This window comes from Felis catus, chromosome E1 (assembly GCF_018350175.1).
Source record: "Felis catus isolate Fca126 chromosome E1, F.catus_Fca126_mat1.0, whole genome shotgun sequence".
In the NCBI taxonomy this organism is placed as follows: domain Eukaryota; kingdom Metazoa; phylum Chordata; class Mammalia; order Carnivora; family Felidae; genus Felis; species Felis catus.
The window spans coordinates 15,860,116-15,887,299 of NC_058381.1; the positions used below are offsets into that span (position 1 = coordinate 15,860,116).

The 27,184-nt window shown below is 42.4% G+C and overlaps 1 protein-coding gene across 4 annotated transcripts in view; it reads right to left on the bottom strand.

The window, feature by feature from the left end:
* The window catches only part of VPS53 (VPS53 subunit of GARP complex), a 150,763-nt gene that overhangs the window by 120,379 nt on the left and 3,200 nt on the right, over nucleotides 1–27,184 (bottom strand). For 3 of the 4 annotated variants that reach the window (XM_045045335.1, XM_045045336.1, XM_045045337.1), the window contains exons 2-6: nucleotides 26,828–27,062; nucleotides 17,786–17,976; nucleotides 14,137–14,217; nucleotides 3,644–3,693; nucleotides 1,895–1,961 (exon numbers count right to left, since the gene is read on the bottom strand). In XM_045045335.1, the coding sequence (XP_044901270.1) occupies nucleotides 1,895–1,961; nucleotides 3,644–3,693; nucleotides 14,137–14,217; nucleotides 17,786–17,833 (246 nt within the window). In that variant the 5' untranslated portion in view covers nucleotides 17,834–17,976; nucleotides 26,828–27,062. Of the gene's footprint in view, nucleotides 1–1,894; nucleotides 1,962–3,643; nucleotides 3,694–14,136; nucleotides 14,218–16,003; nucleotides 16,216–17,785; nucleotides 17,977–26,827; nucleotides 27,063–27,184 lie in introns of those variants that run through there. The other variant, XM_011289012.4, reaches the window with a different exon arrangement.

The window sequence follows — 27,184 nt, forward strand, 5'->3', positions numbered from 1 at the left end:
TGCAGGTTGAAATCACACTAGAAAGGTGTGCCATTATTTCAAAGAGTAGTCATTCGAGACTGGGCACACACAAATCAAGCTGTAAACAACTTTATAGGGACACACGCTGATCAAAATGTTTCATGGTAAAGGGCTTTTGCTTATTTACAATAAATAAATAGTCTCACATAGACCAAACGTTCAATACTGTTGAATAAAACGTTACTGCCCGTGAACTATGTGTTGAGAGAAATACAAGGATGGGGAGGATTTAGTTCTTGCCTCAAGGAGCTTATAAACTAGTCGAGGGGGCAAGATTTGTTCACTAGTAAGTCAAAGAAGAGTACCCGCACAGGCCTGGGAGTCTGTGGGCAGAAAGGATATACATGTAGCTAAGGGGTATCGAGATGAATGTGCTCATGAGAAGTGTGGACCAGATGAGTTCCAAGTCCCTTCTAGGTCTAAATCTCTAATTCCTGTATATCCAGATGAGCTAAACAGAAAATTTCATGGAGGAAGCAGTGTCTGAGCTGGGTCTTAGGTAGATTTTGAAATGAAGTTACTGGAAGAAAAAGAGGAGAGGGAGCATTTCAGACAAAACAAAATAAAACGCACGGGTTCAGAAAGCACGGTGCTTGCGGAGCACTAAGCCTTCTGTTTGGATGGATCTCGGCAGGACACAAAACTGGAAAGGCAGATTGAGGCCTTGAATGCCAAACAGAGGAACTTGGATTCGATCTGGTAGACAGAGGCCACTGAGGTTTCTGAAGAGATAGATGACAAGACCAGACATATAGAAGGAAAGGTAAAGGGCAGAAGGAGGCTGGAGTATTTGCAGGCTACATTGTTACTCTTTATTACCTCTAAGGGCCCAATGTACACAGGCCTCACCTGCCAAAGAAGCCATGCTTCATAGGAGAAACCTAAATAGACAAAAACAAAGCAATAAGGGCTAAGAACCATGCAGGGACTAGGAAATCGGATCAGTCTTAGGAAACTAACAGGTCTATATACAAATACTGCTGCTGATGACAACAAGGAAGGAAGGAGATACTTACAAATAGGCCAATGGAAGATGGTTATTAGGAAGAAAAGTTAGTCATAAAACGTAGGGGAAATCGAGACATGGATAAAACTAAAAACGTAAAAGAGACACATAATACCTATAAGCTACTAGCAGAAGAAGCAGGAATAAGAGAGAGCAGGACATTTATACATAGGATGACACCTCCCATCCCCCCAAAATTCGGGTAGCATAATGTATATTTTAAGAAAATAGCTGCACTAAAAAATGTCAAAGAGGACAGATAACAGAACTGAAACTATCACAGAGGCACACACTGACCTAAGGAGTTAGTATTGAAAAGGGAACAGCAGAAACTGCACATAAGACCAGAAAAGGCATGCTCAGCATCTCTGTTATGACAGCAATTTCTGAAATAAGATGCCTAAACAGAAGAGGATCCAAATGAAAAGGAAAATGGTTAATAGCTAACAGCTGGCCCCTCCGTCGTGGAAGCATGCCTCCTCCCCAAACACCCCTTTCCCCCTTCATTCCCTTCCAACAGCCCTCCTTAGCTAGATCCAAAAAGAACTATACAACTATGACATGAATCCATGTCTGACACTGTGGAGAGAGACAAGGAGACTTCAGTTTTCTCACTTAAGCCTACATGGCACTGGCCCGGGTGAGCTGTGCTCCCATATGCTCCTGGTTCAAGGGACGCCGACTGAGAGCTCACTGCTGGTTTAGACAGCCCACCTCTGATAGTAGTGACACAAGTCATGCACACTTCCTGCCGCATGGGGGACAGATCAGAAAGAAAGTGCTCTCCACAAGCATTCTGGTCACTTGGTCATTGGGTGGTGAAGAAATCAGGAGGATATGATTAATATGGAGGAATAAGTTACTTACTTGCCTGCCATCCTGCCCCACGTTCGTCTGACCTCTTACAACAGTTCGAATATTGTCATCCAGTCTCCTAGTGAAAAAGTTCAGGGATACAAATCATGAAAACAGTCTCTACTCTAGGGTGACCAAAAGAAAAACAGCTGGTAACTTATCCATCAACTCCCACAGGGGGCACCTCCTTATCCAGAGAACCACACAAATTTGAATGATGGAAGACTGAGCCCTCAGACACCAGCTAAGGCACAAATGGCAGTGTAAGAAGCCGAGCCCAGCATAGACTGATGAGTAGTCTCTGCCTTTTGAGAAGCCTATTCTTGCTTATTATTCAGAGCTGTCAGAAAGCACCAACATAACTTAGTATTTTTCAATGGAGAAAACCAGGAATGGCGATGTTGCCAAAACTCTATGGGAACAAGTCAGAGAATCCAAACTGCCCCCCACAGAATCCCCGGGCACATCCTTAGAAACCTTAAAGGGCTAAGGAAGCCGGGGTGCTATATGGGATTGGCGCTTCATCCTCTGGGCCCTGACTGCGATCCGTGTAGGAGGTGGATCTGTGGACTCCAGTTCCAACACGGGCCATTTGGTGGCACCTCAACCAGAGACATTCATACCGGTTTAATTCCACTTTCTGTTCAGAGAATGTTTCAAAGGTATGTTGTCATGCAGTGATTTCTGGACCATTTTTCCTGTGCAAATCCTGGCCAACTCAGTAGTCTCTGCTAGAACTGTTGGAGCCGAAGCCCACCAAAGCCGAAGCAAGAGGCGTCTTTGCGCATCCTAAGGCACCCGACTGAACAACACACTCATGGCAAAGGTCTTCACTGAAAGGCCCGAAGGTCGTAAGGGAAAAGGGAAATCATCTCCTGGATTCAAAGTGAGGATTCTCGGGGCGCCTGGGTGGTGCAGTCGGTTAAGCGTCCGACTTCAGCCAGGTCACGATCTCGCGCTTCGTGAGTTTGAGCCCCGCGTCGGGCTCTGGGCTGATGGCTCAGAGCCTGGAGCCTGTTTCCGATTCTGTGTCTCCCTCTCTCTCTGCCCCTCCCCCGTTCATGTTCTGTCTCTCTCTGTCCCAAAAATAAATAAACGTTGAAAAAAAAAAATTCAAAGTGAGGCTTCTCTTTCTCTTCATCAAAAGTCAAGCAAAACAAAACAAATGCAAAAAACAATATTTGAAGTACTGACATCAACCACGTGTCATGTGCCATGTGTCACAGCTGGAAATCCAGACATGGATAAACCAGAACCAGGCTACTGGGCAGGAAGGACTCCTGACATCTAACTCTGGCAAGCACATCCCAGGTTAATCCCAATATTTAACCTTCGGTCACCACAAACGCCAATGAGCACATCTGACCATATTGATAGCTGGTACGTGGCCCAGGGATTCATATACAAACCCATCCTCATATCTAAGACTCGAAGGTACAAAAAAAGGTCAATCTGCTAAGGAAATAAAACCAATAAAAATAGAGAAAAAATGCTTTTATCCCCTTTTGTAACCAACCATTTTGAATAGCCTGTTAAAGCTTCCTTCCCTTTTTAGAAATAATTTGAAGACTGACCAAAAAAATCCGATTCTTTGCCACAAGGTTCATATGGAAATCCAGTTAAGGAATTATTTTTTTTTAAGTTGTCATAAACAGCAAACTTGAGATTTCAGGGTTCTAACAGATAAGTGTGATCTAGAATATGATTAAAATCAACAGCATACTTTTCATCAACGATTAATAATCATATGGTGTCACTTACCTTATTTTCAGTCTAATTTTGTTCACGACTTCATCAATGTTTGCCAGAGACTACAAAAAGAAGGAAAAGTGCCAGCTATTACTTCACTTTCTAGAATTTCCCCTTTACAGGGAAATAATGAGCTATCGAGGCTATTTATGACATCTCAAGAAAATTAATCATAGTGTGATACAATTTTAATTTTTTTTTTCCAACGTTTATTTATTTTTGGGACAGAGAGAGACAGAGCATGAATGGGGGAGGGGCAGAGAGAGAGGGAGACACAGAATCGGAAACAGGCTCCAGGCTCTGAGCCATCAGCCCAGAGCCCGACGCGGGGCTCGAACTCATGGACCGTGAGATCGTGACCTGGCTGAAGTCAGACGCTTAACCGACTGCGCCACACAGGCGCCCCCAATTTTAACTTTAAAAAAAAAAAAAAAAAAGAGTGGGTGGTTCACTGGGATGGAGCGCCTGGGTGGTTCAGTGGATGGAGCATCCAACTCTTGATTTCGGCTCAGGTCATGATCTTGCCATTTGTGGGATCGAGTCTCACGTCCCCTGCTTGTGATTCTCTCTCTCCCTCTCTCTCTGCCTCTCCTCCACTTGCACTCTCTCCCAAAATAAATAAATAAAGTTAAAAAAAAAAAAAAGTATAGCAGTTGTTGGCAACTACTGCAAATTCCAGCCTGGTATCTATTTTTAGTAAATAAAGTTTTATTGGAAGACAGTCATGCCCATTCATTTACATATTATCCACAGCTGCTTCTGAGCCACAAACGCAGAGGTGAATAGTTGCAACAGAGACAGAATGGTCCACAATGCCTAAAATATTTCCTATCCAGCCCTTTACAGAAAGTTTGCTGACCCCTGGCATATAGGATTGTGACAAGTTCATATAACAAAATACACCAACTAAAATGAAAGATTACAACCCACAACAAGAGGAATAAATCTTACTAACATAATATTGCACCAAAAAAGCCAGACACAAGGACATATGTCGTATGACTCCTTTTATATAGTCCAAAAACGAGGGAGGCTATTCTTTCATGTCAGGAGCCAGGATGGTGGCTATCTTTGGAGGAGGTAGTTACTGTGAGAAGGCAAGAGGGGTCCACCTAAAGACGCTGCACGAATGTCTTATTCTCTAAATGGTGGTTACCTGGCTGTATTCATTTTGTGAAAATTCATCAAATTGTACACTTACGACTTGAGTACTCCTCTACATCATGTTATACGCTGATAAATAAATAAATCTATTTTTTCGAAGTTTGTAGATCCATTAGAAAAAAACATCTGGAAGGAAAAACACTGGTAGCTTTGGAATCTATACTGGTAGCTGTAATCTATGGAATCAGTAGCAGTAATTTCAATCTGAGAAGGGATTCTAATTTTTTCTCCTTTTTACCTGTAAGTATTTTCTAACTGCTCTATATTGGCTACCCGTTGCTATTGTAATTATAATACAGTTATTTCGAGTTTTAGGACAATGACACACAAGTGGACTATTTCCAACCTTAGCCAGCAGAAAATGCAAGGAAATGGTGCCCCCTAGTGGAATAGAGATTGTACAATTTTATAACACCATTTTAACTCAAGTTTTCAAAAAACAATTTTTTAAGTCCTCTTTCCTTTCCCCTCAACAGCTATTTTACCTCAGAAGGAAGCAAGGGTGATACAGGAACTGTGCTCATTAATTATTACCAACAACCTCTGGTGGCAGGAGAAGGCCAGGAGCCTGCCAAGAGCAGGCCTGGTAAAAGAACCAGGTCACAAGTGCGATGTCAGACCAGGCCATTTACATCTTTGTTTACTGTTCTGACAAAGCCACTGGTTACTGAGAATTTTCAGAAATCCAGACTAAGGTGAAAATGAATGTCAGAAAACAGAAGTTATTTTAGTAACTATTTTAATTGAGGAAGCTGTCAAGTTACCCCAAAACCGGACTGGGTATAAACCACCAGTGTAATAACAGGAGCTGAGTTTGTTGGAGGACCTACACTGGGCACAGTGCTGCCACTACGAACATGCTCTATGTATAGAGGGCAATCTGTTTAGCCTGAGTGTATACTTCTTCATGTGTAAACTGGGCATAACCTCTTCCTTAAAAAAAAAAAAAAAATGGGGGGGGGGGGAGTATTGTAAAAAAAGACTATTTAAAAAATGTTAACATCTAGGGCGCCTGGGTGGCTCAGTCGGTTGAGCGTCTGACTTCGGCTCAGGTCATGATCTCACAGCTTGTGGGTTCGAGCCCCGTGTTGGGCTCTGTGCTGACAGCTCAGAGCCTGGGGCCTGCTTTGGATTCTGTGTGTCTCTCTCTTCTCCTCCCCTGCTCACACTCTTTCTCTCTCTCTCTCAAAAATAAATAATACAACATTTTTAAAAATTTAATTAAAAAAATGTTAACATCTGAAGAATCTGGGTGAAAGGTAGCCATATTCATTGTACCAATGGATAACTATACCAAAATTTAAAAATTATAGTTTATTTGAAATCGGTAAAACAAAAACAAACAAAAAAGAAATTGGTAAAACATGTACGTAACCAAAAAGCCAAACAGTACAAGAGGATAAATTAGTGAAAAGCTAGGCTTTTTCTCTCCCTGTCCTGCCCGTCCGCCCCAGTTCTCCTCCTGAGAGGCAATGGCTCCGAGCTGGCTTCTTCTGTACTGTCCCAGAAACGGTCTATGTACTTAAATTTAAAGCATGTGCATAACTTACGTCCCTTTCTTTATACGATGCACATTGCCCTGCATCGTAGTTTTTTCACTTAACAATATGACTTGGAGGTTATTCCACAACAGCAAATACTGATTTGGGGTGCTACATACACTAACCAATGCTTAAATTTAACTCCTTAAACATGAAGGTCTTGCTTAAGCCATCACAATTTTTCTAAGAAGAGTAATTCAAAATATTTATGCCTTCGGATGTTCAACTGCATTTAAAAGAGCAATTAACATGGGAATGGTCTAAATGGCCACAGTAGACAAGTTAAAATAAATCAAGCCAAATTGATGCGGTGGACTTTTACACTACTGGAGATGCTGGGCAGGGAGGCTCCAAAACAACAAAGATCGTTTATGATAACATGCTAATAAGAGGAAAACACTAAAATGCAACTATTTAAAGACCAGAAAGAAATGTTCTAAAATTATCATGCTTGAAAAGATGCTCAACATCACTCATCATCAGGGAAAAAAAAATCAAAACCACACTGAGATACCACCTCACACCGGTCAGAGCGGCTAAAATTAACAACTCAGAAAACTACAGATGCTGGCAAAAATGTGGAGAAACAGGAACCCTCTTACACTGTTGGTGGCAATGCACACTGGTGCAGCCACTCTGGAAAAGTGTGGAGGTTCCTCAAAAAATTAAAAATAGAACTACCCTACGACGCAGCAATAGTACTACTAGGAATTTATCCAAGGGATACAAGAGTGCTGATTCATAGGGGCACACGTATCCCAATGTTTATAGCAGCACTTTCAACAACAGCCAAATTATGGAAAGAGCCTAAATGTCCATCAACTGATGAATGGATAAAGATGTGGTTTATATATACAATGGAATAATACTTGGCAATGAGAAAGAATGAAATCTGGCCATCTGCAGCAACGTGGATGGAACTGGAGGGTATTATGCTCAGTGAAAAGACAGATATCATGTTTTCACTCGTATCTTGAGAAACTTAACAGAAGTCCATGGGGGAGGGGATTGTTACAGAGAGGGAGGGAGGCAAACCACAAGAGACTCTTAAAAACAGAGAACAAACTGAGGGTTGATGGGGGTAGTGGGGGGAAGAGGGGAAAATGGGTGATGGGCACTGAGAAGGGCACTTGTTGGGATGAGCACTGGGTGTTGTATGTAAGCAATGAACCACGGCAATCTACCCCAAGAACCAAGAGCACACTTGACACACTGTGTTACCCAATTTGACAATAAGTTACATTGAAAAAAAAATTTTAATGTTTAAAAATATAAAATGATGTTTGACCACATGTTACCTAGACTGATTGGTGACCACGTTCCCTTCATCTTCCAGATTTTCTGCTGATTCCCCAGCAGGGAAAGGGTGCTAACGTTTAATGTGGATTCATTATGCAATACTCTTCTAGATGTTCTACAGAAATGATTTCCCTTAATCTTCTCAACCACACTAGGCATGCTATTTTCTATTCAGTGGGGGGGCGGGCGGGGGCGGGAGATTAGGCTCTGAAAGGATGGATGTTTTGTCCAAGGCTGTGTGTATAACATTCAGCACGGCTGGACTTGGTTGGGGTCAATCTTGACTCTTGGGTTTCTGCTCTTTCTTACTCTACCATGCTCTTTTTTTTTTTTTTTTTAATGTTTATTTATTTTGAGAAAGTGAGAGAATGAGAGAAAGAGAGAGAGAGAGAGAGAGGAAGAGAGACAACCCTAGGCAAACATTGCCCTATCAGCGCAGAGCCCGATGCAGGGCTCGAACCCACAAACCATGAGATCATGACCTGAGCCGAAATCAAGAGTCGGCCACTTAACCAGTTGAGACACCCAGGCACCCCTAACCATGCTACCTCTAAAGTTAGATCCTCAACCTAACTTTTAGGCATCCCACATATCCAAGGGATGTGGCACACTCCTTGCTAGGTTAGTAATCCTCACGGGGTGGAGGGACTCCCCTGGTGTTGGGGAAATGCCCCAAAGGAATCCAGATTGGTGACCCTGGGTGGAGGTGATACATCTGCTCTTTGAGAATCACCCATCTAGTTTAGTTATAAGGTGGTTGTACAGTTTTATGACTTAAAAATGTTTTAATGATGGAAAAGTATTTCCTGATTCTAATAGCAGTTCTTGCTAATTACAGAAAATACAGAACTTCCCACTGCACCTCCATCAGAAAATAATCACCATCAGCGTTTTGGTATATTTTTCTACTGTTCTTTCTAAGCAAATATGTGGCTTAAAAAAATTAAACTGGCATGAGAAACAATTTGGCATCTTACTGTTTTCACTTAACAACACAGATCCAGAGCATTGGGGGGGGGGGGGGTCATTAAAAATTCTTTAGAAAAAAATCTTTAGAAACAGCTCCATGTGACTCTTCTGTCAAAGTTATTAATTGTATCAGTTTTATATTTATTTTTATAGATTTTACCTAGGTTCCCCTAATCAAACCTTTAATGAAAACATGGCAAATGATTATCTTCAGTTTTCTACTAGGAGACTAGAAAAATTTTCCAGATCTTTGTTACCAAACCTGGCTACTCTTCAGAACTACCCCTAAGAGCCCTATAAATACAGCAAGCTGAGCTCCTGCCACATGGACCTAGTGAGTTAGAACTACCTGGGGATGTCCTGACTCCAGGCACATATCTCCAGGCAACCACTGACGCGCAAGCCGCTCCTACTCAACAGACACCGCATACACATCCTCCTCCTTAGAGTGACCCTAAACTCATTCTTGATACACTGATATCTACTTCAAATTTTTTTAAGTTTTTTTTCATGTTTATTTTAGAGAGAGACAGAGAGAGAGACAGAGAGACAGAGCACGAATGGAGGAGGGACAGAGAGAGAGGGAGACACAGAATTCAAAGCAGGCTCCAGGCTCCAAGAGGTCAGCACAGAGCCTGACATGGGGCTTGAACTCACCAACCGTGAGATCAGGACCTGAGCTGAAAATGGACGCTTAGGGGCGCCTGGGTGGCGCAGTCGGTTAAGCGTCCGACTTCAGCCAGGTCACGATCTCGCGGTCCGTGAGTTCGAGCCCCGCGTCAGGCTCTGGGCTGATGGCTCAGAGCCTGGAGCCTGTTTCGGATTCTGTGTCTCCCTCTCTCTCTGCCCCTCCCCCGTTCATGCTCTGTCTCTCTCTGTCCCAAAAATAAATAAACGTTGAAAAAAAAAAATTAAAAAAAAAAAAAAAAAGAAAATGGACGCTTAACTGACTGAGCCACCCAGGCGCCCCTAAATATTCTAAACTCGACTCAGAAGTATTTGCTGCAGGTCCATGAGGTGTAGAGATGGGTTTTGCCCAAGATTTAGCAATAGGTGAAAGACATTATGATTCATGCCACTATTTTCTATTACGTTGTCATTATAGACATGGGAATCTGGGCTGGAAAATGAACTGCTAAGTGTAAATCTGGGGTTGGAGAAATAAAAGCAACCTTGTGTCATAAATTTTCTTACATTGCTAAGAAACTTCACTACACGTTATCGTGCACATGGAGGTACGATTAGACAAGACATATAACTACATCTGTGGAATGACAAATGTCTAGTTGCTACCTTCAGTAGTTTAAAATCAAATACATATAAAAACATGTCAGGAAGAAGTGAGAACCTGGTGGTTTCCTATGTAATTTCCAAATCTAACAGTTATTTTTGCTTTGATGAGTCAGCATTCTTCTTTTTTTTTTTTTTTTTAATTTTTTTTTTTTAACGTTTATTTATTTTTGAGACAGAGAGAGACAGAGCATGAACAGGGGAGGAGCAGAGAGAGAGGGAGACACAGAATCTGAAACAGGCTCCAGGCTCTGAGCTGTCAGCACAGAGCCCGACGTGGGGCTCGAACTCACGGACCGTGAGATCGTGACCTGAGCCGAAGTCGGACGCTTAACCGACCGAGCCACCCAGGCGCCCCGAGTCAGCATTCTTGATACAGTGGGGCAAATGGTATTTTCACAGCTAAAACTGCTGTCTTTATACAAGTTGTTCCCAAATTTCTACCTCCAGCTAATTCCTAGAATTCCTCTTTCACACTAAACAATGAGCTCTAAAGGCTATCTGTGAAATCTCAAAAAAGACAATCACACAGAATCATACCATTTTCTCCAACTTTATTTAAAAAAATGAATATGTCCATTAGAAATTTTTTTTAATGTTTATTTATTTTTAGAGAGACAGAAGGCAAGTGGGGGAGGAGAGAGAGGAAGACAGAATCTGAAGCAGGCTCCAGGCTCCCAGGTGTCAGCACAGAGCCCGACACAGGACTCGAACTCACGGACCATGAGATCATGACCTGAGCCGAAGTCAGATGCTTGACTGACTGAGCCACCCAGGCGCCCCAAATATGTTCATTAGAAAAAGCTTAGAAGGGGGAGTCTGGATGGCTCAGTCAGCTGAGCATCCGACTCTTGATTTCAGATCAGGTCATGATCCCAGGGTCACAGGATTGAGCACCCCGTTGGACTCTGCACGGAGTGTGGAGCCTGGTTAAGATTCATTCTCTCTCTCTCTCTCTCTCTCTCTCCCTTCCTCCCTCTCTCCCCGCTCCCTCTCTCCCTCTGTCCCCTCCCCCACTTGTGCCCATGTTCTGTGTCTCAAAAAATAAAAATTAAAAAAATAAAAGAAAAAGTTTGGAAGGATATATGCCAAAAATATTAATAATTATGAGAATTATGAGCTCCAGACTCAAATATCCAAATCCACACTTCCACCGGAATGGCCCCCAAATGTTCAAAACTTAGCTTGCCCTTACACCCCACTCCTACTCTATTTACCACTAAAGCCTGCTCTTCCTCCTTATCCCCAAATTAGCTTAAAGGTATCTGGTGTTGACCCACTCCTTCTGCTAGGCTAGAGAGCAAAGTTCAAAATCCTTCATTTGGGTGCACCTGGGTGGCTCAGTCGGTTAAGCGTCCAAATTTGGCTCAGGTCATGGTCTCGTGGTTCAAGGATTCAAGCCCCATGTTGGGCTCTGGGCTGACAGCCTGTTTCAGGCTCCTGCTCCTGCTGTCTCTCCCTTTCAGAAATAAATAAAACATGAAAAAAAATTTTTTAATTAAAAAAAAAAATCCTTCATTTGGCGTATAACGTGCCGCTGAAATGCCATTTCTTCAGGGAAGTCTTTTTGGGTCCCTGAGACTAAGTGAGGCGGCGTGTGCTTTGCTCCCACAGTACTTGGTGCGCTTCCTTCATGGCAAGGCTGAGCACTCTTTCTCCCTCTGTGCCTCCTTATTCTCATAACACCACTATTAAATGTTTAGAATGGTATCTGTGTGTTCAATAAATGTTAACTATTATCACAGTTGTAGCAGAACTTAGGGGTCTTTAGAGAGCAAGTAACAAATCATAATTATACAAACAGGCTTTGTAGAGCCATAATAATTCACTTATAATCTGTTAATGGTGTATTTATTACCTGTTAAGGTAGACCAGAAGCTCTGGGTTGGTAAGGACCCCATCTGTCTTGTTCACCAGCTAGGCCCAGACTTCTTAGAAAACTGGGCAGAGGAAGTGTGTTTTGGTGGGTAAAGGAAGGAATTTTAGATTCCACATCCTTTCAACCAGTCTGTGACTTTGGACTCCTAAATGGCTCTGTGGACTTGCTCTCTGAATCCCAGTCTTCACTCGGGCTCTTATCGCCCCCTGTAGGTGATCTGCCAACTGGTCTTCCTGCCTCCAGTTCTGCCTCCCCTGGCTCACCCTCTGCTCTGCTGCCAGATGGAATATTTTAAATGTGAATCTGATCCAGTCATTACCCTGTCAAGAGTCCTTTTTTTTTTTTGAGAAAGAGAAGGTATGTGCAGGGGAGGGGCAGAGAGAGACAGACAGAAAGAAAGAGAGAGAAAGAGAGAGAGAGAGAGAGAGAGAGAGAGAGAATGAGAATCCCAAGCAGGCTCCACACTGTCAGCACAGAGCCCGACACGGGGCTCAATCTCACAAACCATGAGACCATGACCTGAGCTGAAATCAAGAGTCGATGCTTAAATGACCGAGCCCCCCAGGCTATCTAAAGTCCGTAAGTGAACAGCCACTGCCTAGAGTCACTGTCTCCAGCGCAGGGCGTGGACATCCCAAAGGGGTTTGCAATAATGCCCATTAGAGTGTGAAAAGAAAACATTAAAATCTCTATTTTGCGGGGGCTGGATATAGTATACTTTATTGACAGTACATGACAAAAACCTCTGTTTTTATTATTTATGTAACAAACACTACTAAAACCTAATTTATTTAAGACGGCTACTAGAGTATGTACCTAATACTTTGAGGGTGTGTACAAACCTAAAACTGGGCCCGGTGACAATGAGCTGTGTGGAAAATATTTCCCTGAGAGGCATGCGGGGCCTGCAAGCCTAGAGAACACGGTCCCTTCAGGACCCTTGCTCTGCCAACCCCGTCAGCCTTATCTCCTAGGAGGCTCTGTTCCCTGTGCACACTCTGTGTTTCTCATCTCCGAGCCTTTGTCCTGTGCTTAGAATGAACTTCTCTCCCTGTCATCCTAGATTTGCCCATCAGTTGACTCTGCCTAGGGTAGTGTTCCGCCAGACGGCCACAGGCCTGGCTCCTTCATAGGTATCAAGTCTTAGTTTAAAGGGAAGTACCTCACACAGACCTTCCCCGGCCACTTATCTAAAGGAGCCCCCCACCCCCGCTGCACCTGCTGTTTACCATAGTATCCACGACACTTGAGAATTTCTTGTATATTTATTTGTTGGTTTGTTTATTGTCTTCTTCCTCACGCTAGACTCCACAAGACTAGGAACTTGCCTGCCACACCATTTCCCGCCAGTTTCTAAACAGTGCCTGGCATTTAGCAGACACTTCATAAATGTGTGTGACTAAATGAAGGAATGACTCCTTTAAGATTTGGCAGAAGGCCTGCCTCCTCTCTGAGGTTTTGATTTTCTTAGGAAGAACGTTCCTTTGTTCCTCACTAAACCATTCAATACCTCCCCCACAGCATTCATCAGTGTCTCTCCCCCAGCCCCCCGCCCTTGATCATGTACACTTCAAGGGCATGGACCGGGTGTTATTCTTCTTTGTGCCCCCAGCGCCTAGCTTGGTGACCGGTACCTGTCAGGTGCCCACTGAACATTTGCTGAATTCATAAATGAATTACCAAAAAGAACTCTAGCTGACTTTCTCCCGACTCTGATGCTTCTAATTCTCTACTTCTCACCTAAACACCCAAAAAACAACTGTGTAAGAAAAACCCATCTGTATAGGCAAGCCAACCAACACAACAAAATAAAAAACAAAGTCTGAAAATTCGCATCTCAAAATAGGAGTGAGAGTAGCTTTATGACCCCAGGGTTATCCTCCCCACCTCACTCCCACTCTTCCCGATTAATTTTAAAAATCCTTTCTACCTCCCAATTTACCATAGAAAATGTAGGTGACTCTTACAGACTAAAGATAGCATTTCTTTCTTCTTCTTCTTCTTCTTCTTTTTTTTGTTTTTAAGTAGGCTTCATGCCCAGCACAGAGCCCAATACAGGGCTTGAACTCATGACCCTGAGATCAAGACCTGAGTTGAGATCAAGAGTCAGACACTTAAGTGACTGAGCCACCCAGGCGCCCCATTACAATTTCTAATAATATGCTCACAATACGAAGAATTCCACTCTCACACAACAGTATTTGGTATAAGCTTACCCCCCACCAAACCCCAATCGGTTACAATGATTTGAATTTAACTCTCATTTGTTTATCAAGTCTCCTTAGATCATGCAGTATAACATAGCAATCACAACACGTGGGATGAGCCAGAGGCCACTGAAATGAAGAAAACCCTATACTCACTTGCTCTGTTGGGAACAGGGTATTGATATACTCCACGGCATTGAAATCTGCTCGATCTAGAGGATCCTGGCTTGGAAACACCTGTATAAAGACAGGGGATTAAAAAATAACTGTCATCTTTCTGTCTTGTTTAATGTACTCTTTCTTTCCTTCCTACTGGATGGTAAACTCTTTGAAAGCAAGAAACATACCTTCTTTCATTTTAAAGGCTTAACACCCAACGACTGCTTGGGAAAATATCTGTTAAAGTGAATCTTTGATTTTCACTAACATCTGTAATTTTAACATCTTGGTGCAACTAACAGAATGTGCAACAGTGGCAAGTTCCACAGATATCAACAAAATTCCACAGACAAGGGAAAATAAATGGGCTTTGTCCACTATCAGATTAAACCAGCTGATGACATGACTGTATTAAGGAAGGCTTGATAAAAGACTTATGCATATGTCTGTGATGGCTTAGTACTGGAATTCACTTTGCACTGAAGCAATTTTTACGCTTCAGACAGCGTCAGGAAATGGAGCTTGCATTCAGGAACTGTCCATCTCTTTAGCAGAAGAAAGAACACTGCCTCTGAAAAATAACTCCCTTCAAAAGCTACAACTTGAAAAACATGTAACAAGGTAGATTATGAAAGCAGTGGAGTGATGCCCTGGGTACTGGATTTCACCAGCTCAAGACCGTCATTCTGGGAAGCCAATTCTTTTCTGATGTCTGCTCATTAGCTAAACCTATGCTAGAACTCAGTCTTCTTAAGAAACAGCAAAAATACACTCTTCTAAAATCCTTGCCAAACCGTAACTGACTGCGTTGTTTGTTTCTTCTATTAGGGCCCATTAGGTCCAAAGAGAAAATGAAATGTATGTCTTTTTCTGTCAGGTGGAGGCGGGTGGGGAGCTGGGGCCTGAACAACAAAACCTTTGCCCAGTGGCCTGGCATCCTTAGGATGTGCCAAGTGTCCTTTGTATGGGGTAATCCAACCACTGGTGGAAAAACACACATCCAAAAATCTATAAATGGGACAATACAAATAAGTTAGTACAGTGGCAGGCCTATAATCAGTATTAATGCTCAAAAAAAAAAATTAACTATTAGCAATGGTAGTAGTAATGCTTTATTTCAAAAAACTTCCCAGTGGTCATTAAATATGGCACAACCCTCCTTTTCTTAAATCTCATCCCCTACACCAATTCCTTTAACGGAGATCCTCTCCCTTTATCAGAAGCAAAATCCTGCACAAGGGTCTAAGTCACTATTTCCAATACAATTACTCTTAAAAACCCAGTAAACTTGAAAAGAGAATTTAGTCAACCAAAGAGTTTCGGAAGGGAAGGAAGGCCTCCCGGGAATATTCTTCAACCTAATCCAAATTAATCAACAGCAGAAATTCTCAACCATTTAAGTACGGTAAAGGGTCCTTTTTCAACCTTGTCCCCTCTGCTCTGTGACCCGCTGCAGGTGTTAAAGTTGTTCCCCTTCTCAATTCCTAGTCCCTCACAAAAGGTTAGACTAAGAAGCGGGAGCAGCGGCACACCAGCCTGGTAAATAACCCCCCAAATCTGACGTTGGTATCCACGAACTCCCTTCTTCCAGGTTCATGCTTTCAGGAGGCGCGGTTCCTTTGCCCAAACTCACCAGGACGCCTCATCCTCTAAAGACAATCAAGGCCTAGAAAGGGTCCTCTCCCTCCCCTGGATTCAGCAACCCCTTCCCATCACCACCTCCCCCCAAACCTGTCCTTTCCCTTCGGCGCCTAGCTCCCACCTCTCCGTCCAAAGACTGCTTCCTCCCCATCCCACCTCGGGTCCCACCCCCAGACTTCCCCACCCTCAGCTCTCCTGCCCCGTCAGGGCACGGAACGCTCACCTGTTCGATGGCGAGCTGCACATCAGGCGTGAGCTGCAGCACGGCTTCCAGCTCCTCCACGAACTCCAGTTCCTCTTCCTCCATCATCCCTCCGCCCAGCTCCCTCCCGACGCTCACCTCAACCCCGAGTACCACCGCCAGCCGCCCCCCGCCACGCACCAGAACCACAGCCCTCTCTTTGCAGCGCTCAGGCAAACCTCCTTTCCTTCAGCCTGCCGGGCACTTCCGGAAAGCAGGGCACTTCCGGGATCGGGGGCACTCTGGGATAGTGGAGGACTGACCTCTGCGACCGCGGAGGAGGCATTCCTGTCACGTCCCCGGAGTCTCCCCGGGCAGTCCAGTGGTCCCGCAACCCCTGCCTGTCCTCAGCTCTCCTTAAGATGGTGTGGGGGCACGCTTCACCTCGCCGAGGGCGCCCCCCCGACGGAGGCCCCGGTGTTGGGGAGGTCCTGGCCGCCTCCCCACCCCACCCCCCCGGCAGGACCCCCAGTGAGGGTGAGCCCCGACAGCGTCGCGACCGACCGACAGCAACCCTCGCAGGCCGCGAAGCCGGCGATCCTACCGCTCCCAGGGCCCCCTTGGTCAGTGGCAGTAGGTGTTCCCCTGCCACCGGGGGAGAAATGACCCCAGCTGGTAAGTGGCGATGTTGCCAAGGACAATTTGTCGGAGGGACAGCGTCCACTTGACAGAGTTAAGTTCCCCGTGTGCCAAGCCTCTAGGCAGAGTTTTCTGGGGGTGTCTGCAGCCTCTCCCTAGTGGAGGAAGGGGGAAGAGCCAAATTAGCGCTCCGCCGCTGGGGAAATGTTTACTTTCCGAGACTCTGAATATCTGGAGTCTAAGTCCCATTCCACGACTGATAAGCTGTGGGTTCTTGGGCAAATTACTGCATCTGCCCCTTCCCCTGCAAGGATGTGGTGAGCGTTAAATATAAAAAGTGCTATGCAAATTTAAGCTAGTAATACAGGTAATATTAGGGTGTCTAGTCCTCATGCACCACGATGGGAAGAGAGGCCAGATCTTCCTGTGGAACTGCTTTTCCTCCAGACGCTTAAAACAATGAGACAATTGTAGCCAACCAGAGGAGTTGTTTTACCAGTTAAACATTGTGCATTTACAAAATGGAAGAGTCCTTGGGCCCGCTGAACTTTTTTTTTTTTTTTAATTTTATCAAAATTGTAGTAAACGTGAAAGCAATTTCTAACAATAAGAGAAGGCTTAAAAATATAAATCGGCTATACGATAGAATAGTACTGACTCATAAAACTATGGTTTTGAAAGTTACTTAATGTCATGGAAAAACGTGCTTAATATGTTTCAGGAAGTAAAACGTACATTTGGGAGAGCAAAAATGTACAGTATAGCCCCCATGTATGTGTATTTTGCACATATAAAAATGACATCAAAGAAATATTACTGTTCCGCAGGTGATGGAAAGTACACTCTATATTTTTCCAGAATGTCTACCAATAGCCTGTACTACTTTTATAATACTTTTTTTGAAAGGAAAAATTTGATCCACCTGATTGGAATTTTTTGCCATCTTTCGTATTAAGGCATAATTTACATCCAGTAGCATTCACCTTTCAGTTTACAATGCCATGAGTTTTGTTAAAGGCGTATAGTCATGTAACTACCATCCCAATCGAGACCTGAGACAGTTCTATTATTTCTCCAAATTCCCTCATGCTCCACCCCATTGCCTGGCAACCACTGACCTGATCTCTGTCCCTACGGTGTGGCCTTTTCAGAATGTCATATAAATGTAATCATACCACATGTCACCTTCGGAGTCTGGCTTCTTTCACCCAGCGTGAAGCTGTTGCATTTCATCCATGTTGTTGCATGTGTCAGTAGTTCATTTCTCCTTGCTGAGTGCTATTCTGCTGTGCGGCTATACCACAATTTGTTTTTCCATTCTTTGGTCGAAGGACATTTGAGTTGTTTCCAGTTGTTGGCAATGATGAATAAAGCTGCTGTGAACAGTCATGTGCAGGTTTTGTGTGAACAAAAGTTTTCATTTTACTGGGGTAAATGCTTAGAAGTGGGATTGCCGGGTTGTATGGAAAGTCTGTGTTAAGCTTTGTAAGAAACTGGTAAACCGTGTTTCCAACATAGCTGTATAATTTTTGCATTCCTACCAGTGATATACAAGAGTTCTGGTTGCTCATAGAGCTTTTTAATCGTGATAAGAGCTAACATTTCCTAGCTCCTACCATATGCCAGGCACCATGCTAGGCATGCATTATCTCTTTTAACCCACATGGCATTCTGAGGTTGGAAGTTAGTATCATTGCCCCATTTAGCAGATGAGAAAATGGAGACGTAGTTAAAATCAATAACTTGTGGGGCACCTAGGTGGCTCCGTCACTTAAGCGTCCGACTTCAGCTCAGGTCGTGATCTCACGGTCCTTGAGTTCAAGCCCCGCATTGGGCTCTGTGCTGACAGCTCAGAGCCTGGAGCCTACTTCGAATTCTCTGTCTCCCTCTGTCTCTCTCTGCCCTCTCCCGCTCAGGCTCTGTCTTTCTCTCTGTCTCTCAAAAATAAATAAGCATTAAAAAAAATTAAATAACTTGTCCAAGATCCCATAGCTAACTCTTCCAAACATTCACTCACTCATTCAATAAACTCAATATATGTATTGAATGAATGAATGAATGTTCCTGCTGTTCTTGCTGGTGATAGGCACTAGGCTAGGTGCTGGGAATTTAGCAGTCAACAAAATAGATCAAGTGCCTGCCTCCACAGAGCTATTTCCATGTCTGAAAAGAGTATTCATACAAATAAACATAATGAAAGACAAAGCATACGTTGAAAGACTATTTTGAAAGAGTATTCTGATTGGATCTGGGGGTCAGGAAAGGCATCTCTGAGGAAATGAATTTTGAGCTGAAGCAAAGGGTGGGTGGTGAGAGGAATCGCAGGTGACAGATGAAAGGAATGGTGTGTGCAGAAGCCTTGAGGATGGAAGAAATTGGCCAGGGGGATGGGACTTTGAAAGCCAAGGGGAGAATGGTAAAGAAGAGGCTAGAGAAATAGGTGGTGCCAGATGATGGAGGCTCCTGAAGGTCATGTTAAGGAATGAGAAGCCTTGGAAGGACTGTGAGCAGAGAAGTGACATGACCAAGTTTAGCATGCCTGTTATCAGCCCTAGTCCCCTCATTTTCGTTTTCTCTGCTTCTGAGAAGTGGGCATAATTGTGGCAGGTCATGAAACAAGGATGACGGTTTCCAGTCCAAATTCATGGTATCCAGTTTCCACTGCTTGTCCTTTATGCATTGTCAACTCAATTGCATTCCCGCTGCTTCCCTACTCTGCAGCTCCCAACTCAATTATTTCCCTTCTCCCTCTCTGCAGATAAGATACTAGTAATGAATATAAGCTTGGGTTTAAGAAAGCTGTCCAGTACAAAAAGTGTAGGAAGACAAAAGAGCAGAGATACAGGTGGACCCTACATTTAAAAAAAGGGCGTTAAGATAAGTAATGACAGGCTAGACTTATTTATGATAAGCGAAAGAGGGAAATGGAAGGAGGCAGTCTGGAGAGACAGATTATATGGTTTTAAGATAAAATATGGATATTCACATATATGAGAAATTTGGAGATGAAAATAAGGAGCATGTGATATTCTCACAATTTTTTTCCTGTGATGCAGTGGGATGGGGTACAGCTGATGACAGAGTATTACAGAAAACATTTTCTCACTTGAAATTTCACCTGATGCATAAATTCAGTCTCTAATACTTAAAACCTACTCACATACCTTGGAAGCCCTACCCTGTAATAGGCAGTGGAAAAGGGGGGAGGGGTTGTTAAAGGAGGAGCACAGTAGGCCACAGGGGATTTATGGGGTGCATCTCTCAGGACAGCATCAAAATAAAGTGGGAACATCCAGTAACCCCCAAATGAATTTTCATAATGTTTCCCATTAGGATGGAAGTATTAAGTAGTTTTAAAATAGCCTTTGTTAATGACATCCAGTGAGGTCTTTCAATTTCATATGCCTGTCAATTTTGCGTTTCTTTCTACCTCTGTTAAAGGGAATCTCCAAAACCCTGGTATATTTACAACTGGTTTGATTGTTTTTGAAGTAGCTGTACTACATTAAGTAGACATTGTGCAGAGTATGTTATTTTATAAGATCAAGACAGTATCTTTCTTCCAATTAAGCTTCCCCTTCATAATGACCCTCCCCTAAACAACTGAGCTTTTTGTGAGATTTCTTGTAAAAAAAAAAAAAATGGCAAGATGTCTGAACACCTGATCCTTAGCCACTAAAGGCCAGTAGCATAGCCCCATTCCAACACTGTATTAACCAAAAATATTCCCTACAAATTTCTAAAATGCCTCCTAGGACTCTCAAACACAATTATCCTATTATTACTATGATCCTATTATCACTATGGGTGGCAAAGTTCCCATGCCAACTTGTAATTGGAGGAATATAATTTGATTTCTACAAGAAAGCTTGTTTAAAAAATGTTTGATTGGCACTCCTTTATGGACTGTTTTTAGTATGTGGCTTTTCATGATGATACTGTCTTTTGCTGTCCTTCATTCCTCAATTTTTTGAATATCCTGAACCACCAGCATTTGGTTTTGATCGGCAGTCAGATGTTCTGCTCGTCCCCATAGCCTAGACACCCAGTTTTGTTTTGATTGGCACGCCCGTTCTCTGTGCATGCCTGTTCTTGCTAAACAGATCCTAATTGCCAGCTAGCTTCAGCAGCTCCCCTGTTCCCACGATCATAGCTCAGGCATTCAGTCATGCTGGCTCCCAGATGCCTTTAGAACTTCCGCAGTGGCTACATAGGATTCACATTCAGTAATTCCTTCGCCTACTTGACAAGGTGATAACTATATAGGCCAAAATGACAGAACTTTTGTGTACGTCTTACACTTTACAACAAAAACAAAAACATTTGGTTTTATACAATTAACATTAACTAACCAGTACAATCATTATAATGTAGCTGCCGTTAATTTATTGTATCTAACATCCTTAAGTGTCTTACAATGCCATTGCCACTTCCAGCCCTGTTTTCTTGTTTCTTTGTCTCTACTTCTTCTGTTGTATTTCCTGAGCTGGATCTTCAACCACTTCTCTTCTCCTGGTCTACACCAGTAGTTCTTAATCTTTTTTGAGTCTGAGTCCCTTGGAGGACATGAAGAACACTATATAGATCCTTTCCCCAGAAAAATACACATTTGCACCTTTTGCATGCAGTTTGAAGGGAAAGGGGGATTCCACTGAATATATCTTAAACTTTTTTTAACCTCTTTTTTTAAGCCCCTGACTCCTTCTGCTAAACATAAAAATTTTGTGAACAGCCTTCCCACACATAATATTCTTCAATTTCACAATCACTGATACACAGGTGATATCCCTTCTCCACCAGCCAAGAATTATTTTTAAAATATAGATTTTTATTTTAAATCTATACTTTAGATCTACATCAGAAAACCAGTGAAAAGTTTTATTTCCTAAATATAATATTTTTCAAAATTCTGATGGCTTCCTCTACCTCAGTCCCCCATTGAGAGTCACTGGTATGAGAGACCGTTCCCACAGCCATCATTAGTCTCTAAATCTTTTTTTTTTAATGTTTTTATTTATTTTTGAGAGAGAGAGAGACAGAGAGAGAGCATGAATGGGGATGGGCAGAGAGAGAGGGAGACAGTGTGAATTATAAGAATATTTTTCAAACTTTTCTTCTAGTATATCTATAGTGTTGCTTTCCGTGTTTAATCTTTTGTATATCTGGAATTTATATTGGTGTTTGGTGTGTGGCATTGTATTCATTTTCTAGGACTGCCATAACAAATTACCAAAGGCTGAGTGCATTATGACAACAGAAATTAATTTTCTCATAGTTCTGGAGGGCAGAAGTCTGAAATCAAGGTGTTGGTAGGGTTGATTACTTGTTGGGGGCTCTGAGGGAGAAACTAACCCAAGCCCCTCCCCTTGCTTCGGGTAGCTGCCCACAGTCCTTGGCTTGTAGACTCATCGTTCCAAACTCTCACTCCATCCTCACATCACCTTCCTTTCTATGTCCTTTTCTGTCTCTTATAAGGATACTCTCATTGGATTTAGGGCCTACGCTGACCTAGTGGGGTCTCACCTCAGTCCTTACCATAATTAAATCAGCAAAGACGCCATTTCCAAATAAGGTCATATTCTGAGGTTCTGGGAGGACATGTATTGTGGAGGGGCAGTATTCAACTAATTTTATTTTTTCCAAAGGATGGCTAACGAATTCTGTGGTTTTCTTAGTTAGTTCTTCATTTCCTCACAAGTATGATGTGTTTGCTACAGACTAAATTTAGTGGGTCTGGTTCAGGACTGTGTTTTATTCCATTGATCTATTTGTTTCTTCTACACTGTTTCAGTTAGGATAATTTGAGGTATTTTGATATATTGTAACTTCCTCCCTTCCCCCAGTGTTCTTTATTCAAATATTTCTTTGCCACTCTTGCACATTTTCTTTAATTCACATAAGCTTTAGAAAGAGCTTACTGAATCTATTAAAAACATATTAGGATTTCACTTGGAATTGTATTGAATTTATAGATCAACTTGAGGAAAATATACATGCTTACAATATTGAATCTTCCCTTTAGGACCATGCTGTCTATTTATTAAGGCTTTTATGTCTTACAGGAAGGGTTCATAGCTCTCTTCATACAGGTCTTGCATATTTCTTGTTAGGTCTAAAACTTGTAACAGATTTTATAAATTATAAAATTATAAATTAAAAAAATATATTAAAAATATATTTAAAAATATACCTGAAACTAATATAATACTGTATGTTAACTATACTGGAATTAAAATAAACATTGTAAATGTTCCTCCTTTTCTATTACATTTTCTAATTGATATTTATTTGCTGGCTTATAGAAAAGCCATTTAATTTGGGTATTGGTCTTGTATCCAGCCACCTTACCTCAATTATTTTATTCTATATTTTAGTTGATTTTCTTATTTTTTTTTTTTGCTTTTCTGTTTTTATTTTTTATATTAAATATAATTTATTGTCAAATTTGTTTCCATAGTTTTTTCTTGATAAATTATTATAGTCTCTTCCTTTTTAATGTTAAAATCTGTTTTGAAGGCTTATATGTGCACTGTTATATTGGCTAGGACCTCAACAGTAGGGTGTTAAACAGCAGCAGATTGAGTGAACATGGTATTTAAAACTGAAATAGAAGAGAGCATATAGAGATAAACCCATCGAGCTACGGATGTGGCATACGGAAACAACGGACTTACAACACGTAAAAGAAGGAAAGTGGCAGAATCTTGACTACCAAGGGCTTCCTGTCCTTCATATTGCAATAGTATTTAAAATCTTCCAAATCCTCTAAGACCCCTGCCGGGCAGCTCCATCATGTTAGCTGACAACATGGGAATTTGCTCTGCCTGAAGGGCAGACGTATTTCAGTCTGGCTCATAACTCAACAGTTTATTCGGCCTTCAGACTCACAATTACTAATTTGTGAGGTCGGTCCCAGACAAGCGGTGACACTCAGCCGCCGCATAAGCATGCACCAGTATGCTCGGGGCTGAGGTGCTTGTTGCTATACATAATGAAGTTTCCTTCCCAAATAAGGCTCTTAAGTCCTTGTAACTAATTAGCTTTCTCTGCATTGTTTTTATTTTGGGCCATTTAGATTTTCATCCACAATCTTCTTGAGACGTAATTAACTCTTGGGGTGGAAATTGCCTGTGTATGCTAAAAGACATTACAAACTTAGCTGCACAAAGAATGGCTCTTCCTTCACTGCCTAAACAAGCACCAAGGCCCTATGTAATTACAGTTCACAAAATAGGTTAATAGAGCTCAGCCTATAAAAAGAAAAAATGATACTTAAATAGCAGCTTTAGTTTCTTATGATGCCCACTTTAAAGACAGAAACTGAATGCTAATAAGGATAGGACTCTTACTTTTTTTCTTTTTTTTGAGAGAGAGAGAGAAAGAAAACACACATGCTCAGGGGAGGAGCAGAGAGAGAGGGGAGACAGGATCTGAAGCAGACCCCGTACTGAAAGCACAGAGCCCTATGCGGGGCTCGAACTCACAAACCGTGAGATCATGACCTGAGCCAAAGTCAGACGCTCAACTGACTGAGCCACCCAGGAACCCTGGACTCTTACTATTTTTAAAGTTAAAGCTACCAGAACACATGAAGACCTTGCCTGTCTTCGTGCCAAAGTGTGTGCCTATGGACAAACCCACTATGCCCCAGTTAAGAATTCCTTTCAAAACAAATGATAACCCACTTTAAAAGATCATCTATAATAATCAAATATCAAATTACTTCTGACTTATGAAAAATGAGGTTTGTAAAGATTTAATAACACTGAAAATACTTCTAAGTGAAATATTAATATTCAAGATTAATTTAAAGCATGATCTCAATCAAATATGTAATAAATGCATATAAAGAGGTGCCATTTGCAACTATGTGGATGGGACTAGAGGGTATGAGGCTAAGCGAAATTAGAGAAAGACAAATATTATATGACTTCTCTCATATGAGAACTTTAAGATACAGAACAGATGAATACAAGGGAAGGGAAGCAAAAATAATATAAAAACAGGGAGGGGGACAAAACCTAAGAGACTTAAATATGGAGAACAAACAGAGGGTTACTGGAGGGGTTCTGGGAGGGGGGCTGGGCTAAATGGGTAAGGGGCATTAAGAAATCTACTCCTGAAATCATTGTTGCAACTATATGCTAACTAACTTAAATGTAAATTTAAAAAATAAATTAAATATTAAAAAAAGAGAACTGGGATGAATTCTACCAAGATGTCAATATCTGAGAGTGACATCTCTCAGTGATGGCATTATTGTGATTATTTTCCATAGTGGGCATGTTTTACTTATTTATTTATTTTTTTAACGTTTATTCATTTTTGAGAGATGGAGAGAGACAGAGCACGAGTGGGGGAGGGGCAGAGAGCAACAGAGACATAGAATCCAAAGCAGGCTCCAGGCTCTGAGCTGTCAGCACAGAGCCCGACCCGGGACTCGAACTCATGAACTGTGAGATCATAACCTGAGCTGAAGTCGGACGCTTAACCGACTGAGCCACCCAGGCGCCCTGGCATATTTTACTTTCTAACATATTTTTTTTTACCAGAAAGCTAAAAATACCAGCAGAGTTTAGTTAAGTAGAGCAAGCAAAATAAACCTGTCACGGAATTAATTATGAGACACAAAGACACTAAAATTATGGCTCTGATAATTTAGGAAGGCAGCTGAATTTGTTCACAGCAATTTGCTGGTTCTAACGCATTTCAAAGGTAATTTCCTTAATGGTTCAATGCCCTTCAATTTTTTTTTTTTTTTTAACTAGAGTTTAGAATTCACACTACTTTTGGTTATGTGTGCTGATCTGCAAACAAGCAAAATTTTGCATTTATAGCAAAAGAAATATGTGAAAGTGCCTTAAAAATGTAAAGCAGCACACAAAGGCAAGCACTACATAATCAGTTCTTTGTGTAAATTATGGTTTTTGTTGAGCGAGATCATTATCGCTGTGTACAGGAGCAAAGACTTCCCTGTGGTATGCAGCCGTGGTCACTGTTTGTAGAAGCCATGTGCTTGGGGTGGGACTGTGCCTCGTAGACTCACAGTTTGCTTTTGCAAACAGTGCAGGATAAAACTGAGGAAGCTGCCAGGGCGCCTAGGTGGCTCAGTCAGATGACTTCGCCTCAGGTCATGATCTCGCGGTCCGTGAGTTCGAGCCCCGCGTCGGGCTCTGTGCTGACAGCTCAGAGCCTGCAGCCTGCTTCGGATCCTGTGTCCCCCTCTCTCTGACCCTCCTCTGTTCATGCTCTGTCTCTCTCTGTCTCAAAAATAAATAAATATTAAACAAACAAACAAACAAACAAAAACTGAGGAAGCTGCGGCCTGGAAGCTGGCTAAGGCCAGGCCTAAATCTTCTTCAACCCCATAGATGCTCACTGAGAAGTTTAACATCAGGAAACTGTGCTAGGGGGATACCAAGAAAAAGAATAATAGTCCCTTGGGGCGCCTGGATGGCTCAGTCGGTTGAGCGTCCAACTCATGGTTTCAGCTCAGGTCGTGACCTCACGGCTTTGTAGGTTTGAACCCCACATCAGGCTCTGTGCTGACAGCCTGCTTGGAATTCTCTCTCTCTCTCTCTCTCTCTCTCTCTCTCTCTCCCTCTCCCTCTCCTTCTCCCTCTCCCTCTCCCTCTCCCTCTCTCCCTTCTGCCCCCACTCCCAACTTGCATTGTCTCTGTCTCCCTCAAAATAAATAAATAAATAAATAAGAATAATAGTCCCTTGCCTGGGCCCGGCATGTAGTTTACTTGTATTTTTGAAATCTCTCATCTAATTCTCACAGCCATCCTGGGAGGTAGGTAAAGGAACCCACATTTTACAGAGAGGTTAAGTAGTTTTCACCACGTCACACAGCTTAGGTGTAGCAGAGCCAGTACTGGAACTCAGGTCCTCTAATCCTGACCCCTGTGCTATCTGTCCTGGCTGCCTTCGGGACTGACAGGCCCTGCCTGCCCACCAGAGGCACGCCGTTTAAAGGGGAAACACATCTAAAAGTATCAGTGCAAAGCCATATTGATCAGGTATTCTTATGGAATGCCAACAAGCGCAGGAAAAAGAAGAGGCAGGCAGTTAATTTCCTCTTGGCCACGTTCTGTCCTAAGAACAGGGTGCCTCCTTATCTGTGCCATATATCTTCAGTGTAGTGTGGCTTTTGATGGTGCCAGTGTAAAAGGAAATGATGTTCCATAAAGGGCTATCACTTTCTCTTTGTACGCCTCCTTTTACCTGTCTCTGTGTCGTACAGCCTCTTCCTTTTGTTTACTTGTGAATTCCAATCTCTGGATCTGTATCTCTGTTTTCCTGAGTCAAAGGGGATGTATCTTGGCCTCTTTATTCCCTGTAGCTGTACCGATCTCAGTCTTCCGATAGATTTTCTTCCTGTGCTGCATCTTTCTCTCCACGTCTCTTCCCATCATTTTATTTCTCCTTTTGTTCTTCTTAGTCTCTGCTTCCAATGCCACTATTACAGAAAAGAAGTGCAGGTCTAAGCAAATACGGCTTTTCTCAGAATAGAGTTTCATTTTCTGTTATTATTATTATTATTATTATTATTATTATTATTTGGTAATTGATGGGTGGATA